This window comes from Crotalus tigris, unplaced genomic scaffold (genome assembly GCF_016545835.1).
Source record: "Crotalus tigris isolate CLP2741 ecotype Arizona unplaced genomic scaffold, ASM1654583v1 scf7180000024370.6872682, whole genome shotgun sequence".
NCBI lineage: Eukaryota > Metazoa > Chordata > Lepidosauria > Squamata > Viperidae > Crotalus > Crotalus tigris.
Window position 1 is genome coordinate 4,275,547 of NW_024100540.1, and position 17,831 is coordinate 4,293,377.

The window sequence follows — 17,831 nt, forward strand, 5'->3', positions numbered from 1 at the left end:
AGACATGCAATGTCATTATACTTGCATAATATACAGTACATTATACATGTGCTGTAAATCTTTCTCCAAGCCTTTCCTAGTTAACGTGGTCATATTTCTCCCCAAATAAGATCTAGATAACAGAAATTTACATTCCTCCTTTGGGAGCAACAGTTCTGTTTTTTTCCCCCACATTGCAGTATCTGACTCACTTGTGTACCATACTCCCTAACTTGTCTTCCCAATGTGATTTTTGCCTGTTTTTTGTTACCTTTGTTGCTACTTATTTATTCTGAATAAATAAGTATTTTCAAAGCTGTAGAAGCAATTTTATAATATTGTAATTTTTGTCGTGAGGCAGACAGTTTGGGCAAGGATTTTGTGTCTGTTTTCCATTTCCTCTCTTTTGACAATGTGGTAAACGCTCAGCTATTATTTTATTTTAGAGAAGCCTGATTTTCAGTGCTTAACTATAAAGTTCCTGCACTATTTTGCATGAGTTTATTAAATGTTAGAATAAAGTGAACAAACTGTGATATACCCCTTATTTTTGTAGGTTTATAATGCTAAGTACAGTCCTTTATGAACTGAGAGCTGCACATCCCTCTGATCATAAAACTTTCAGATTGTGATGAAAGTCTATGTTCAGAGAGATTCAACCCTGATACATCTCTTCTTCCATCTCTCCTTTCTCAAGAATCAATGTGCACTTAATTTTTTTTTCATAATTTTCTGTTAATAATGGTTTGACTTGATATGGCAAGAAATACTTCTTTTATGGAACTAAAAATAGAAGTCCACATGAGCAAACATGAGATCCACTCTTTTAAATACAGTTAATTTGGAGTGCCTCTGTCTGGATTCCTATAATACTGTATGTATTTCCTCAAAAATCATCCCCACTGGTTTCAATTGAGATTTATCCTCAGATAAATTAGAATAGGACTGCAGTGTAATATCTTCCCAGAGGTTATCAACCTTACAATGATAACAATAACATTAGCAAATATTTGTATTGAAGAGGCTTCAAGAAAATGACCGCATGAAGTTGATGACCCAGTGAAGAATGCAAAATTAATAACGTTGGTCAAGACAACATGACATAACTCCACAATGAAACTAGGCCTGGAAGGAAGAATGAAGATCATCGTCCAGTAGTTCTGCATGCATAAGATCCTAAATTTAATCCTTTGCATGTTAAGATAAGAAAAAGCTGCCAGGGATTGGAAAGCAACTACCAGCATTGACTAGATTTGTGTCCTCCTCTAAGATGACAAATTCCCGAGATCATGCAAATAGATTCTGAGGAAATTGGGTTGAGATAGATTGCATTGGAAAGACTGGTGCAAAGCAATATGTTTCAAGTTTAGGAAAATTCTTCTGAGAATTGAACATTCAGCCTGTGATCAAAGATTATGACATGAAATCACTATCTGTTCCAAGGCTTTAACATTTCAACTATTTTTTTTATTTTTTACTTTAGCTCCAGCTAGAAACATTCAGGATGTCAAGTTTCCAAAGGCTAAAGGGCAGCTCCACTCCTACAGTATTTTGACCAGAGCCACCAACTTTGAGCTCACTTTACAGAGAGCTAAACAAATAGCTTGCTCAAGAAGATGCTTGGCACGTGCCAGTTCACACAGAGCCCCGCCAGCCCAACCCTTTCAAGCACTTAAGTCAATACAGAAAAATATTTCTCCCTCCGGATACTGGTCAGGCACAGCCTCCCTCTAAAGGCAGCCAAAAAAAGCCAGGCAGATGAAGGAATTTAAATAGGGCTATTATTCCTACTACTGTGGGGGATGGCAGAGAAGGAATACATCCATTTTTCTCCCACTCCTGCTTTTGAATATACAGTGGAGTGGGACAGAGTCAAAAAGGGAGACTAATGTTCTGCTATTTCAATTTAAGTTGTTAAAAAAATATTTAGCAATCAAGTTTTAGTAGCAATAGCAAAAGGAAACACACCCCAGCTTCCTACAAATCAGCAGGATTTTAAGCAGCACATTCCTTTTTTTTTTTTTTAGCTCTTTGATCAACAACCTCGAAAAATTCCAAAGAATGTAGGCTGAAAACTTCAGAAAGAAGGTCTGGTTTAGCTATATATTGCATTCTTTTGGAGTACAGTTTCTAAAATTGTAGCATATCCTTCATAACCCAGGACTTTTTTCAGAACTTTTTTCTTTTAATATATTTGATTATGCTTTAAAACAGATTTTGAGCAGTTTAGATGAAACGGGGACAACGCCAACCAGTTAAACCAATGACCTAAATAGGACTGGATTAGCCTAAGTCAAAATGTTCTGATCCTGATTCTATCCAAGCTCATTGCTCATCCATCCCCACGGGGCTACGGGGCCTGGTTCCTCGATTCTTCATATCATAAGGCTGCATTGATTTTTCCTCTGGAGTGATAAGGATACTACATTTCCAGATCCAGATTTTCTTTTAGTTGTTCTGAGTCATACACCCTCAAGCACTAACTGTTGAGGCCATCCTGTGAATTGCTAAGTTTATCCAAATATAGTGGTAGGTACGGATAACATTAGCTTATTTTCCCCCTTTCCCCCCAAAGCAGTGTGCAACAGTAAGGACAGTGATTTCTTGTGAAAAATCTGATACGAGGCTGCATAAAGACTGTAGGCTAGGTGTGGAATGCCATTCCATACCCATCATCTTCCAGATGTATTGGAATACACTGTAGACTCTAAATAGCAGTCTTTTTCATTCCCACTAAGATCACTTGGGATCTCTGGTATTAGACTAAACTGGAATCGAGCTTATTCTGGAATAGCCTGGATCAATTCACTCGGAGAAGATAAGTCCCTAAGCCAGCCCACAAAGTCCATTTGGTTTAGCAAAGGGGTGGGCAGCTTATCTCATAGGACTGCCTCACCAAACCTAGTTCTATTTTGGTGCAGTCCCCATTGCTGCATAAAGTACAACTGACTGCATTAAAACAAGTGAATTTATTTGTATTAAAAATAAAAGGAATAACTAAAGGATTTGGGGATTTCCTTTTCCTCCTGGCCCGTTTCACTGCTCAGCTTTAATAAGTAGGGTCAATAACGAACAAACAAGGCTCCCAGCCTGCAACTGGCTCCAAGCCCCAGACTCAACTCTCCTTATATGGGCATCTTTTGAAGGCTGGTTACAAGCTTTGGCTGATGGCAAACAACTGCACTGATGCTTATTCTTGGGGAAGAACTGGTGGAAGAAGAGAGTAGAGTAGCACCCTGGGGTCTTACATAACTATTGGTGGGGGCATTTCACTCCTAGGATTGATCAGGCATTATTTTTAGGCTTGGTAATAGCCTTCTCCAGTCTGGTCTCTTCCAAACAGTTCTAAGTATAACCCGTCATCAATAGCTAATGGACATTCTAGCTGGAGAAGGTGGGACCCATCTGAGACATTTGGAGGCAACCAAACCAAGCAAAGCTGCTCTAGAATGACTGGCCCCTGTGCCCTCTTTGGAGGGGGGGGGAGTGAACTGGTAGAATCCTGTTCCCACTGGCCAGCTTTAAGGATGCGGCTTTTTGGTGCATGGACAAGTCCCTGCAGTTTTCTTGGCTAGATAAGTGATTCGCCATTGCCGTCTTCCTGGGCAGAGAGGGAGTGACTGACCCAGCTGGCTTTGTGAAAATGGTTTTAGGTGAAAAGAGCAATCGGAGATCTGATGTGATGTGAGGAAAACAAAACTTTTCTCAAAGAAATCTCGGTCATAATGCCCTTACAGGGTAGAGCGGAGGAATTTGTGCAATTCTTATCAGACAAAATCACTCGGATTCGGACAGACCTAGACTCCGATTGGGCAGGGCCTTTTGAGATGACTGGGGCAGGTCTTAGCTCAGTTTTATGGGATGAATTTGAGTCTGTGACCGCTGAGGATGTTGACAGAACGGTGGGAGCAATGAGCGCCTCCACTTGTTTATTGGACCCGTGTCCTTTCTGGTTGGTCTCGGCTGCCAAGGAGGTGACACGAAGCTGGCTCCAGGTGTTGATCAACCCTTCGTTGAGGGAGGGGTCTTTTCCACAATCCCTGAAGGAGGCGGTTGTGAGGCCCCTGCTCAAGAAGCCTACCCTGGACCTGGCTGATTTAAATAACTTCCGTCCAGTCTCCAATATCCCCTTTGTGGGGAAGGTTGTAGAGAGAGTGGTGGCGCTCCGGCTCCGACGGTCTCTGGATGAAGTGGATTATCTAGACCCTTTTCAATCTGGCTTCAGGCCCGGCTTCAGCACAGAAACCGCTTTGGTCGCGCTGATGGATGATCTCTGGCGGGCCTGAGACAGAGGTTATTCCTCTGTCTTGGTGCTACTTGACCTCTCAGCAGCTTTCGATACCATCGATCATGGTATCCTTTTGCGACGACTCGAAGGGGTGGGAGTGGGAGGCACCGTTTTACGGTGGTTCTCCTCCTACCTCTCTGGCCGGTCGCAATCGGTATTGGTGGGAGGGCAGAGATCAACCCCGAGGCCCCTTGAATGCGGCGTGCCATAGGGGTCGATCCTCTCTCCCCTATTTAACATTTATATGAAGCCGCTGGGTGAGATCATCAGACAGCACGGGGTGAGGTTTCATCAGTATGCTGATGATACCCAGTTATATATCTCCTCCCCAAGCTCTCTCAGTGAAGCGGCCGATGTGATGGGCCGTTGCCTCAAAGCCATGAGGGTCTGGATGGGGGTTAACAGACTCAGGCTCAATCCTGACAAGACCGAGTGGCTTTGGATGTTGCCTCCCAAGGATCATGTCGACTGTCCAAGTGTTGACTCTTGCGGGGGAAAATATACCCCCTTCGGAATGGGTTCGCAACTTGGGTGTCCTCCTTGATCCACAGCTGAATTTGGAACATCAATTGACGGCTGTGGCTGGGAGGACCTTTGCACAAGTTCGCCTGTTGCACCAGTTACGACCCTACCTGGACCAGGAGGCTCTCCTTACAGTCACTCACGCCCTTGTCACCTCACGTTTGGACTATGCAACGCGTTCTACATGGGGCTACCCTTGAAAAGTGTTCGGAGACTACAGTTGGTCCAGAATGCAGCCGCGCGAGTGATAGTGGGTGCTCCTCGATACACCCACGTTACACTATCCTCCGTGAGCTGCACTGGTTGCCTATTGGTCTCCGGGTCCAATTCAAGGTGTTGGTCATTACCTTTAAAGCCCTATATGGCTCAGGGCCAGGCTATTTGCGAGACCACCTACTACCTCATAGTTCCCTACGTCCGGTTAGATCCCACAGGTTGGGCCTCCTTCAGGCCCCGTCGGCCAAGCAGTGCCATTTGGCGGGGCCGTGGAGGAGGGCCTTCTCTGTGATGGCGCCCACGCTTTGGAATCAGCTCCCCCCGGAGATTAGGACCGTTCCCACCCTGTTGGTCTTCCGTAAGCTACGTAAGACCTGGCTTTTCCGGCAGGCCTGGGGTTTATAAAACCTTACCCCTGGATGATTGTTTTTTATTGTTGTTTTGTTATGTTTTATATGTTTTATATTGTTAGCCGCCCAGAGTCCTTCGGGAGTGGGGCGGCTCATAAATTTTAAAAATAAATAAATAAATAAATAAATAAAATGCTAAGGAACCGTCTTTTTGGAGGGTTTAGGAAAAGAGATATGGTTTACTTAATGAACTCAAGTTCCTTAATCTACCTGACATTGTGAACCTTAAATTAATCAAGGGACTGGATACATAATGTACTAGGCTATAATTTCATGAGTTAGTCTGCAGGTGTGTGTAGAATTCAAACTCAGACAAAGATCACAAAACAGTCATTTCCACTCCAGTTTTGCTTGTGATTAGAAACTCAGCTGGGTAAGAGATAAGGTAAATACTCTTTTAGTCTGCACCAATAATCATAACAAAATATAGCAGCAACCTACCAATATTTTCATTAAGAGGTGGTAAATATTGATCAATGTTGATAGGTGATGGCGAACTTATGGCACGCATGCCAGAGGTGGCACTCGGAGCCCTCTCTGTGGGCACCCGTGCCATTGCCCCAGCCCCGCCTCCCCCTGCAACCCCCTCTTCACCAGCAGCCTGCCCGGAGGAGAGTCTCCCCTAGGCGTGGCCTATACGGAGCAGCGCAGCCAAGCACATGGCAGCCAGGCAGCAGGGGCAAGACTCCTCCCTCACGTGCAAATATTGCTGCAAGGTGCTGGCAGAGGGCGTGGCTGCCATGGTGTTGCAAGGCCGCCTGGGCGATCTGTGGTGAGTGGCCCTGCGGGCTGGCGGAGTGGGAGGTGGGTTGGTTTTTGGGCACTCGGTCTCTAAAAGGTTCGCCATCACTGTCATAGAAAGTCTACAGGGAGGAGGGAGGAAGAGAGGGAGAAGGAGGAGGAGGAGAAAAGAAGAAAAACAGTCATTCTTCTAAAAGGAACATATGTTACTTCTGCTTCTCGGAGATTTCTGCAGTCATTGCAGGAGAGAGATTCCATCCAAGCATTTTTACCTCGGGGGCTGCTGGTTAATGTGCGTTACAGGCTCTGCTGTGAGTTTCCACCTGGGGAGGCTGGTCCATGCTCTGCACCTTGCTGGTAGCTTCAAGCAGTGCTAAGAAGCCCAGCTGGCTAATGGACAGCTTGACCAGCAGACTTGCTTCCGGCAACTTTTCCATGTTACCAATGTTTCTCCTGGGAAATTATGCAAAGATAAACAGATCCCTGAGGCAGAAGCACAGGGCTGAGGCATGAAAAATAATCATTCCAATTATTTTTGAGATGGAGCAATTAAGGGAGAGGAATTTCATTTTCTTGCACAATGAGGTCTGCAGCCAAGCAGCACGTTTTTAATGCAACTGGCTTGAGACTCATTCTAAGAAAAGTAAAATAAGTCTTAATCTGAGCTGAAAGCCATTGCTTAAGTCAGGGGTGTCAAACTGCAGGCCGGATGCGTCATGCTGAAACCGCGCCCACCCCATTGCAGGCAATGGAGAAAAAGTTGTGATACGTCATGACGTTGCGAGTTTGACACCCCTGGCTTAAGTAGATTGCTTAAAAGATAACCATGTCTGGGCTCTGATATTAAACTGGTTTGGGCCTGGTTATTAGTTGGATGGGAGACTTGTAGGAATTTCCAGGATTGTAAGCTAGATGGGAAAGTTAATGAACACCTTACAGCCGTGTTTCACAACTCTGACATCTTTAAGCTGTGTGGACTTCAACTCCCAGAATTCCCCAGGCCACATTCCCTGGCTGGGGAATTTTGGGAATTGAAGTCCACACAGCTTAAAATTGCCAAGGATGAAAAACATTGCCCTGGAGTAAGGTGATGACAAATCGCTTCCACATTTTGCCTAGAGCAGTGTATCTCAACCTTGACAATTTTAAGACATGTGAACTTCAACTCCCAGAATTCCACAGCCAGCAATGCTGGCTGTGGAATTCTGGGAGTTGAAGTCCACATGCCTTAAAATTGTCAAGGTTGAGAAACACTGGCCTAGAGAGATTCATAAGCTTCTCCATTAACAAAGCAGATGCTGAATTCAACTGGAAATAATTTTAACTTTATGTCAGGCTTTTTCAAGCATGGCCTTAACATCTTTTCAGTTTCTTTCAACTCTATAGTGCTATGATTCCGGATCTCAAGAGCCATCCACCTCTTATCCTGGAACAGGCTAATCAGCAGAAGTCTCACAAACACATTTGGCTAAAATAGTTTCTTTACTGCAGCAAGAACAAAGTCATAGACACACAAAAGATCTGCTTAATGAAGAAAACAGAAATCAAAGTCTAAATATATCTTTGCTCCAGAATTTAAATTCTAAGCCTTTTTTCTTCCAACTTTACCAATCAATAGATATTTGGTCTTTCTTTTCATGGCCTCAAGACTAGGGAGCACCTGCTGAGTTCTGACATAACAATTCTGTCTGGCTTGCTAATTACTGATTCCCTTCTCATCAGCCTCATTTCTGGTAGCAAGTAAAGCTTCATCTGCATATGAGCAGGGTCGAAACCCGTGATCGTCCCTAGTGCCCAAAACATTGGGGACCACTGGATTAAAAGATGCTGAAGAGGCAAGGAAGAGAAGTGGATGAATTGGAAACAAAATAAAAATAGCAAAATGGATGCAGAACACACTGCCAATAGACTATTTTTGACATTGCTGTCCAAAGGGACTTTGGAGCTCTGCAGATCTTTTGCATTAAGTAAGATCCCCCTCACTCTTATTGCTGATTAGGTTGGCATAAAGCCACCTGATCTAAGCTGAATCAAGTGTCGCAGTCAAGTCTCTCATTAATTATATCCCTCAAACATCTGACAAAATCACATTCAGATTTTCAAGCCCTGCTAATCAAGATAATTTGGTATAGGTGTAATAATATGGAATTCACATTGTCTACAATACACCGCTTCTGGCAACACCAGTATTTCCATATAGTTGAAAGATCACCAGGATGAATTACTTTTATACAGTACAGATACAATTTCACATTTTTGTGAGGGCAGAATTCGGGTGACAGAATCTGACACTCAGGCTATCCCAATGCAATGACACCATTTCTACCGCAGGTATATAATTATGCATAATTATCCTTCAGAAAGTACAGGGATCACCAGTCTCTTACAAATGGAGGGGGCTCATGTCACAACTGTCTCATGGATCTTTGCTGGATCTTTTTATCACTGGCTTCTGATAATCTGTGGCTAAAAGCAAAATTGGCTATGTAGCTCCTTCATGGAGCTTAAGGTCTAACAAATCTAATTAAGTTTACCTATCTCAAGAAGTTATCCCCATCTATGTTGTAGCAGACTATTGTGGCATACAAGCTTAGATGGTTAAAAAATATGCTTAAGATGGTGTACACATCCTATGCCAAGCTTTCACAAGTTGCAATATTGCAATTTTTGAAGGCCGCATAGGGTGGGACTTTTTGGAAATAGCTCTTCCCTCTTCCAACACATCTTGAGAGCAATAGTTAGGAAAGGCTGCTTTAAGCCTACACAGAGATGTTTTTAAATGAGGGAATTTTCTCATACCTGATATTTGAGAGAGGCCTATATCTATATTGCCACTTTAATGACATATAGGGCAACTATAGCAACAGAAGAGAGGGAACACAAAAGATTTACCTTTAAACTTCTCAAAATCTTCAAAATGGCCAACCTGGTTCCATCCAGAGTATTCTTTGTGTATATTTATAATTATCCTAGACCAGGCAACTCACAATGTTGCGCGTGTGGGCGTGGCTTCCACGCTGGCCTGCCGGCAGTTTGACACCCCTGTCCTAGACCTTAATCTTCACTCTCTACACATGGCTTCTCCACCCCAGTTAAAATGGCCTCCTTCATTTACAAGATAAAAACTATTAGGCGGCTATAATACTACTCTCTGCCATCCAAAACAAGCAAAAAACCCACTCCAGTAAAGATTGAGCATGCTATTATCAAAACAGAAAAATAACGATTTGAAAAAAGAAATGGCATATTCTGAAAAGGGCAAGGCTGGCACTTTGAGCCAAAGAATGTACTGTAACATCTATTGGGATTTGAGCTACAGTAGCAAAGACATGTACTTTTAATGCAAATCCAGAAACATGTACAGTAAGGGGACAGAGGTATAGAGAATGAGAATTCATCTGAACTTGTAAAAAGGAGTCTATTTAATTGGTCAATGCCACCTCTGAGCCCCATATCACATTCTGAGGGATTACACTTATATAGATGTTTGAGGAGCTCAAACATTCTAGAAGTCTCAAGTGCTTAAGAACTGTTAATATTGGCCATAAATACGTTAGCTCCTCTTAAAATGAAATTCCATCCTTTTTTAGAAATACAAAGAGAACAGAACTATGCAAGTCACCAAAGATGGAAACATCCTGGGAAGATATCTGTGTTATTCTGTGATGGGGAAAAAAAAAATCTGGCACTATCTTTTCTGACTAACAAGTTTAAATTTAAACTGCAACATTAGCCTATAGCTGCTTTATGCTTCTAACAATGTCTTTTAATAAAAAAATTGTTAGCTAGAAAAGTGCTACCACATTCCCGTGCCGCCCAAGCATATTATTTAGGGTAGAAATGGCAAAAACCTGCTTGTTGCTTTCTGGAGCTGGCCAAGTATAGCTAACTTCCGTTCTGAAAAACATGGTAAATCTAACATTTCAGCAAGGGGCTCCCTTTCTCCCTTTCAGGATTGCTAGTTTCTTTTTAAGTGGTTACAATTCAGAGCTGCATGGTGTAGAGCAGTGGTTCTCAACCTGTGGGTCGGGACCCCATTTGGGGTCAAACGACCATTTCACGGGTCGCCAAACAAGGCTGTCCGCCATTTTTCCCCCTTTTCTTTGGCCACACCCCTGGCACCCAGTGATGTATAAGTGGTTGGGGGTCACCACAACATGGGGAACTGTATTATGGGGTCGCGGCATTAGAAAGGTTGAGAACCACTGGTGTAGAGGGTATTGATAACCTTTTTTTTTTTTTTTTTTGAGAATGCTGTTGCCAAGCACTAAGCCAGGGCACATTTCTGGGGAAAGAGGAATTTCTGGACTGTCACGCACGTCCTCAACTATGAGAAAAAATACTAACTGCAGCACGGAGATGTAATTTCTCAAGGCCAGAAGGGGCCATCAGAGGGGATTTTATTAAAACTATTGCCAAAAGGCAGAAGGGAGATTTCAAGTCTCTTTTTTTTTTTCCCTCTTTGCAATTTATCTTGAAGAGAGAAAACTCTAGGCTCCTCCTAAAAACAGGATTCACTGAAATTAGCCCAAGCAAAAGATGGATATGCATATTTCTTCCATGACTGTTACACACGCAAAAAGCCGTGCTAATCACCCCCCTCCCCCCCCCCGCACTAAGCTGCACGTCTTTTATTTGTGCAAAAGGGAGGAAAGACGGGCGGCAAAGAGGACTTCACAATCCAGCCATTTTTAGAGCATTCCCTGGTTTACATCTTCTGGAGCAACAGGTGGCTTTCCTGAGCCGGTTGCAGCAAATGGTGGCGGTGTAGGGAAGAGGATAGTAATGGACAGATTTGAGGGTCTGCTGGCGTTTGGTGGCTGCTGGCGTCTGCCAAGAGACAGAGCAAGGTAGTAGGCGAGGCTGGAATTAAAACCGACCAAATCCAGCCTCGCTCTCAGTCTCCCTTCCCACTCTGACGCAAGAGGCACGTGCGACCTAAAGTCCGAAAGGCAATTAAGATAGAGGAGCTCTAGTCTATAGGGCTGTTAATGAGAGCATCTTCGCCACCTACAACCACCCCCCCCCCAGGATTTTCCACCGGGACCGGATTGTCTTGCAGAATTTTCTTGGACGGGTCGAGCGTGCCTGTCTTCTTTCCCTCCTCGCGTGCTTCGACACAGATGCGCGTACCGCCCCACGCCGCGTGGCCTAAGGCAGCAGCGCCCTTGCCCGTTGCACGGCATCCTTACCTTGCTCACCTCCTCCTCGTCTTCGTCGTCATCGTCCTCTTCTTCCTCCTCCTGCTCTTCTAAAGCCACCGGAGCAGCGGCGACCGCGTCCCTCTCCGCCTGACCGGACACCTTCCGCTCTTCTTGAACGTGACTCCGCTGTTCTGCTTTCAACGCCTGCGGGGCAGCTTCGTCCTCGACCTCCTCCTCCCCTTTGCCCTTCTCCCGAAGCTCTTCTTCCTTTTCTCCGTTCGTCCCCTCTTCGGCCCCTATTTCCTCCACGGCGTCCCTTCCAGCTTCTCTGCTTATTACCGCCTCCTCCTCCTCCTCTCCTTTCTCCTTCCGAGATTCCGCTGCGGCCGCCTCCGATTCCCTACCGTCCTTCTGGAGGCCTTGGCCGTCCGTCCGGTCTACCGCAGCAGAGCTCGCCTTGGCCTCCCCTTCTTCTTTTACTGCTGCTGCTGCTGCTGCTGGCTCCGTAGCTTTGTCCTCTTCCGAGGACCTCAGCTTGACAAAGACCGACGCTAGAATAACAGCCAGGACCGTGAAAAGCAGCGGGACTGCCACGTACAAGTCCACCGCTACATCCATGCCTCCGGCGGCTCTGCGACCCGAGAGCACTGCCCGCAATTGACCGGGGAGCTGCGATGGCGAGTCGTTGCCTTCTCGTACTTTTTTTCTCCCTCCGCTTTCTTCTGCCGCCGCCGCCGCCGGGCAACTGAGCAGCTAAACTGAATTCAGCTGCCTGGAAGCGGCGGTCGGTTAAATCCCTTCTCTTCTGAAGCCTAAAGCGGGATAGGGTTTCACAACACCCGCGTCACTACGCCGGGGCACGCCCACCTCTGCCTCTGGTGCCACTCCCGGCAGGCCGAGGCCGCTGGGGTGGCCGTTCCCACTTACGAGGCTTAACACCGGGAAGTGGAGGGAGAAGTAAAGAAAGACCACAGGCATGAAAGGAATATCTGTTTTGAGAGGATACAAAGCCATCTTCAATAATATTGGATCGTGTAAACTTCCCAGGAAAAATTTGAGAATTGGGTTGCATTTGGTGCTAGACCACAAACCGTGGTTTATGTATCACTCCACAGCAAAGCCAAACATTTTGGGTCAGGGTAATCCACCCTCCCTTATCATTGTCTTAGAAAGTAAACTCTTACTTCTCTGTTCTTCCTTTATATTTCAAATTTATAAGCCATCCAATTCATAGCAGCAATCAATGCAACACGAAAAATTAATAATCTAGAAATCAATATACTAATTAATAACATTCCCATAATTGACACATGTCTTAAGTTAGCATGTGGGGCAAATATTTGGACTTTAGGATGGCAGGATGGAGTGACCCAAACCTCAGTGGGGATCCTTTTTCAGAGGATAGGCTCCATGACAGAGAAGGAATGACATCCAAGTTGCATCAGATGACCTTGTTTTAATAATAGGACTTTCCAATAGTGTAATTTAAGCAGCATAGGTTATTAATTGCAGTGTATTCAGATACATCGTGTTTGTGCTGCTACAATCTGGACCAGTTATAGCTTCTGAGTGATTGTCTTTGTTGATTCTCAGTCATCCAGGTCATGGTTGTCCCAAAGGTGCTTTTTCAAGGGGCAACTGGATTTTTTTGTTTTTCTTTGAAGACTGTTTTGCTTCTCATCCAAGAAACACTTTGACTGGATGGTGGGGAATGGAAGGATGTATGCTCCTTACAGGCAGCTGGTCATTTGCATTCTTTTAGAGCATGGGTGTCAAACTTGTGATGTCACATGTTGCAACATGACTTTTTTCCCATTGCCGGCAATGGGGTGGGTGCGGTTTTGGTGTGACGCATCCAGCCCGCGGGCCAGCAGTTTTACACCTGTTTTAGAGAGGCGTTGAGGTCACCTGGAGGCTTATCTGTGTCAGGGTCACCTGAGAGGTGCAAATGGGTGTGGAGCCTTTTTGGAACTGTTGAAAGGACTGCATTGTAGTCTGGAGATAGATGATACTGTATCTCCCCCCCTCTGTTGAGAGGGGATTATTCAGTTTTGACATAGATGGCCTCTCTGACCCCTCTTTCAAACCAGTGGTCCTCTCTGTACAAAATGTGGACTTTGCTGTCTTCAAAAGCCGTTGTCTTTTAAATATAGATGGACTGCTGAATCTTGTCCTGATCTATCTCCAATCTACAATACAGTCCTTTCAGCAGTTCCTAGAAGGCTCCACAGCCATTTGCACCACTTGGGTGACCTTCAGGACAGATAAACTTCTAGGTGGCCTCAACAACTCTCTAAAAGAATGCATATGACCAGCTGGCTGCAAGGAATATAAATCCTTCCATTCCCCACCATCCAATCAGAGCTGAAGAAGCTTCTTGGATGAGAAGTGAAATGTCTTCAAAGAGGAAAAAAAGTCCTTGAAAAAACTCCTTTGGGATTTCTGAGTGATTGTCAAGGGCAGCCACATATGGACTACATTTCAATAGTTGATATGTGAGGTAATTGCAGCATGAGGACTGTGAGAAGGATCTGAGAAGGGTTATCCAATCTAGGAATGGCTACAATTGGCACACTAGGATCCTTTCTGCTCACATTTGCCATCTGCTTATGGAGCTGCAACTGCCAACCCAGAAATTGCCCTATTGCTTACTGTATCTGTCTGGGGAAGAACAAACTCATCCAGAGATGAAAGTGGAAAGCCCTTGCTGTTGAGAATCCAAAACACATAATCACCAAGTCTTGTCAGAGTTCACCTTTAACTGTTCCCTCCCCAGTCAGGCCCCACAATCTTCAGACGCTAAGAGAAGATTTTGAAGGCATTAATTGGTTAGCCTGTAATTCAACTGAATATCATCAGCATGTTGTTATTTGACTCCTGGCCAATAGATGAATTCACCCGGTGGCTTCATATAGATGTTCTAACAGCATTGAGCCTTTGAAACTGCATACATAAGGAACCTCAAGCTTGACCTCTTTCCCCAGCAATACCAATTGGAACCAGCCATGAAAAAAGGAGAACACACTGCCTCCTCATGCCTGCTTTGGCCTAGATGGATACCATGATTGACAATACTGAAGGCTGCTGAGAAGTCAAGGAGAACCAGAAAATTGAATACAAATCTGCCAGAACTTACCTATAAGATCAGTGCCACTTCTGTCCTGTGTAATGGCCTGAAATCCAACCCAAAAGGATTCACATAATCTACTTCCTCTAAGACCCATTGAAGTTCAATCCTATAATCTAAAAAGGGATGGAGAATGGATGAGTATTATCCACCACTGTTGGGTCTAGTGATGATTTAAGAGGGTGTGTGTCACTTGCTTCCTATAAGGCAGGCACTCAAGGATGCACTAATCACTGCATCCAGGATCAAGAGGAAGGTATCAAGGTGACTGGTTGCTTCTTTTGCTTAGTACCTAGTATTTTCTACTTAAAATAATGTGATGCTACAGCTGCAGAGATAGCTTACGAATCTTGCTGATTCACTAGTTTAACTGATCACAAGGATTAAAATCATGAACCTTAAGAGAATTTCTAGACAGGTTACAGTGTTTCTCAACCTTGACAATTTTAAGGCATGTGGACTTCAACTCCCAGAATTCCACAGCCAGCATTGCTGGCTGTGGAATTCTGGGAGTTGAAGTCCACATGCCTTAAAATTGTCAAAGTTGAGAAACACTGGGTTAGAATGTTAGAGGTCTTTGCCATTGAGGGCTCGAAGCTATATAACATATATTTTGTGAGATTATTTTGTATGATTGCTAGCCAGGGGGAAAGGCCATCATCAGTAATATGGAGTGATGTAAACAAGCTATCAGGTAGAAGTGCAGCTACTATATTTTATTAAGAGTTAAACACACACACCTGAACTACATTCTTAATCACAAGTTTGAAGGCACAAATTGTAGTCTTCTACACTCAGCTGTTAAAGATGCTGGGCTTTTCAGCTGGAAAACTGACAGCCTAAGTTTGAGACCCGAGCACTATGCAATGGGATGAGCTCGTTACTTGCCCCAGCTTCTGCAAGCCTATTTCAACAGCATGCAAATGTGAGTAGATAAATAGCTATCATTTACCTATTTCCCTGTGCCTAAGCATAGTCATGCTGGTCACATGATCACAGAAGCATCTTTGGACAATGCTGGCTTCCTCTGCAAAGAAGCTGAGATGAGCGCCACCCCCTAATCCAGGGGTAGGCAACCTTGGCTCTTTTATGACTCATGGACTTCAACTCCCAGAATTCCTGAGCCAGCCAAACTGGCTCAGGAATTCTGGGAGTTGAAGTCCACGAGTCATAAAAGAGCCAAGGTTGCCTACCCCTGCCCTAGTCAGACACGAATGGACAGGGGAAATGTTTACTTTTTTAACTTTATTTTTACCTTTACAAAATAAGACTTAATCCCCAATGGTCACAAGCACCCAGCAATGATTTCACAAAGGTCACTTTTAAAATATTGGTTCTGGAAGAGTCCTGGCTTACTGAACTACATTTAATTTTCAATTGATTTTAATTCTGCAATGTCTCAGGTCAAAAACTGCATTTATGTTGAAGTAGATGTTGGCCATTTTTCTCTTTGAAAAACCTCTTTCCTTGCACTGTGTTTATTCAAGCAAAAGCTTCCTGTAATCCAGATTTCTCAATTTCTGCATTTTGTTCTTTCTAGATATTGCATTTCACCTCTTGTAATGTACCACCAAACTCCTCAAAGTCTCTATTGTATCTATAGTAGCTGATATTCATAGGATATTACTAACAGGCATTATCGTGCTGTTTACTAGATTATAGTTAAGCATCTATTTAGCAATGTCCATGCCTATTTGGAAGTAGTTGTTTACCTTCATGTGTGAAATACAGCACATCCTATTACTTCTGTATTAGTAGTAATGGGAGGCTACCTTCCTCACATTGCACCTTATCTAGCATTCCAGTTTCTTAAACTTTTTGATTACTTATCATATAAAGACATGAAATTTAAATCAAAATGTTAAATAATAGAAAATAAGACTTTTATTCTTTTTTTAAAAAACAATCAAACAAAATTCAGAGCTTTGCTGGCTCCACTCTTAGGATGGATTTCAATACAAACCAGTTAGTTGGGCTTCAACGTTAGAAGTGCCAAAAAGATTTGGTAAAATCTGAATTAAGCTCTATAGAAAAGTCTAGGGTAAGTTGACTCGATATAATGAATTAGTTGCTCAGAACATGTATTTTCTCAGGTAACCGGTGACTTCTTTAAAAAAGAAAATAAAGTGGAAATAATTATCAACTAGAAATTAACTTTGCAACAAGAATTATTTTTTTAAAAATACTAGGACTGAGTTATTATATGTGTATATATATACATATATGTATACATATATAATAACTCCTTCAAAACATGTATCTTCCTGTGATCCATAAAGATAATTTACAAGAGCTTCTATTCAAAAGACTACAAAAGCCAATCTTAGTGTTTAGTTAGCCTAAATACATTGTTTAGAGGACCTTCTTATAACTTGGTAACCTGGCTTTAGTTTAATAGGATAAAAATATAGGAGACAAAGCACAGCTGAATCAAATTAATCACCACATAAAGCTGTAATTATTAGAGTACTGGAGTCAAATCCTAATTTAAGTTTCTCTCATGTACAAGTATGGCCAATTTTATAAATAAAATTTAATTCTTATTTAAAAGAAGGAATAACCAAGTTTATTTATCAATTTGGGAATCTGAAATATAAAATGTAACATCAGAAGCAAACAGCTGTTATAAATAAACAAATATTATTATTAAAAGATTAAAAAACTTATAATGCCATTCCACTACTGTCTGTGGCTACTATTGCTAAGAATGCCATTATTAATAATTTTTCATGCAAACTGAACAAAAAAGCTTCAGGTTTATTTCTTTGTTTTGAAAGATCAGATTCCATTATATAGGAAACTCCACATATGGAGAGTTATTTTTTTTGTCAGTCAATGCTCATGTCTTTCTTTCATATTAACTTCCTGATTAAAACCAAAATAAGAACCTACGACTGGATAGATTTATCTGATTCCTTGTCACAAATATACCAGATTTCTAATAACGGAAGTGTTTCTGCCTGCCTGTGTGCAAAGAATCTGCAAACAGAATATTTAATGAATCTTAAAACCCAAGCTATTGTTCATTGTATCAAGGTCTAGTCAAACAAGATTTAACTGTATTCAGAAACATAATGGGATGTTCCAGAGCATCTTTTCTAAAAAGTAAACTCCTTTTGCAGAGAGAAATGAGTTTTTAAAATGAGGTTCCTACTTGGGGGAGGATTAAAAAGAGAGGGAAGCAATTTTTGAAAATTATGTACACTACTCCTTACTAGCATTTGGAACATCTCTTCATAGGGAACATTCAGCTAAAATTGCCACTCCTCCCACACCCTAACTCCCATAAAAGAAGTGAGCCATAATTATGACTCAAGCTAAGGTTGGACCCCAGCCCTAGGAAAAGCCATTACTTAGTTATTTGGGATTTGCCCTATCTGGGGATAGATGGATTAAAACTCAGA

The 17,831-nt window shown here is 42.9% G+C and overlaps 1 protein-coding gene across 4 annotated transcripts in view; it reads right to left on the reverse strand.

Moving 5' to 3' along the window:
* MXRA7 (matrix remodeling associated 7) overlaps positions 1 to 12,148 on the reverse strand; it is a 62,038-nt gene extending 49,890 nt beyond the window's left edge. Inside the window, exon 1 of one of the 4 annotated variants that reach the window (XM_039328111.1) lies at positions 11,358 to 12,148. In XM_039328111.1, coding sequence (XP_039184045.1) covers positions 11,358 to 11,918 — 561 coding nt within the window. In that variant the 5' untranslated portion in view covers positions 11,919 to 12,148. Of the gene's footprint in view, positions 1 to 11,348 lie in introns of all 4 variants that reach the window. The other 3 variants (XM_039328109.1, XM_039328113.1, XM_039328112.1) reach the window with 3 other exon arrangements.
* Positions 12,149 to 17,831: the final 5,683 nt, after the last annotated feature.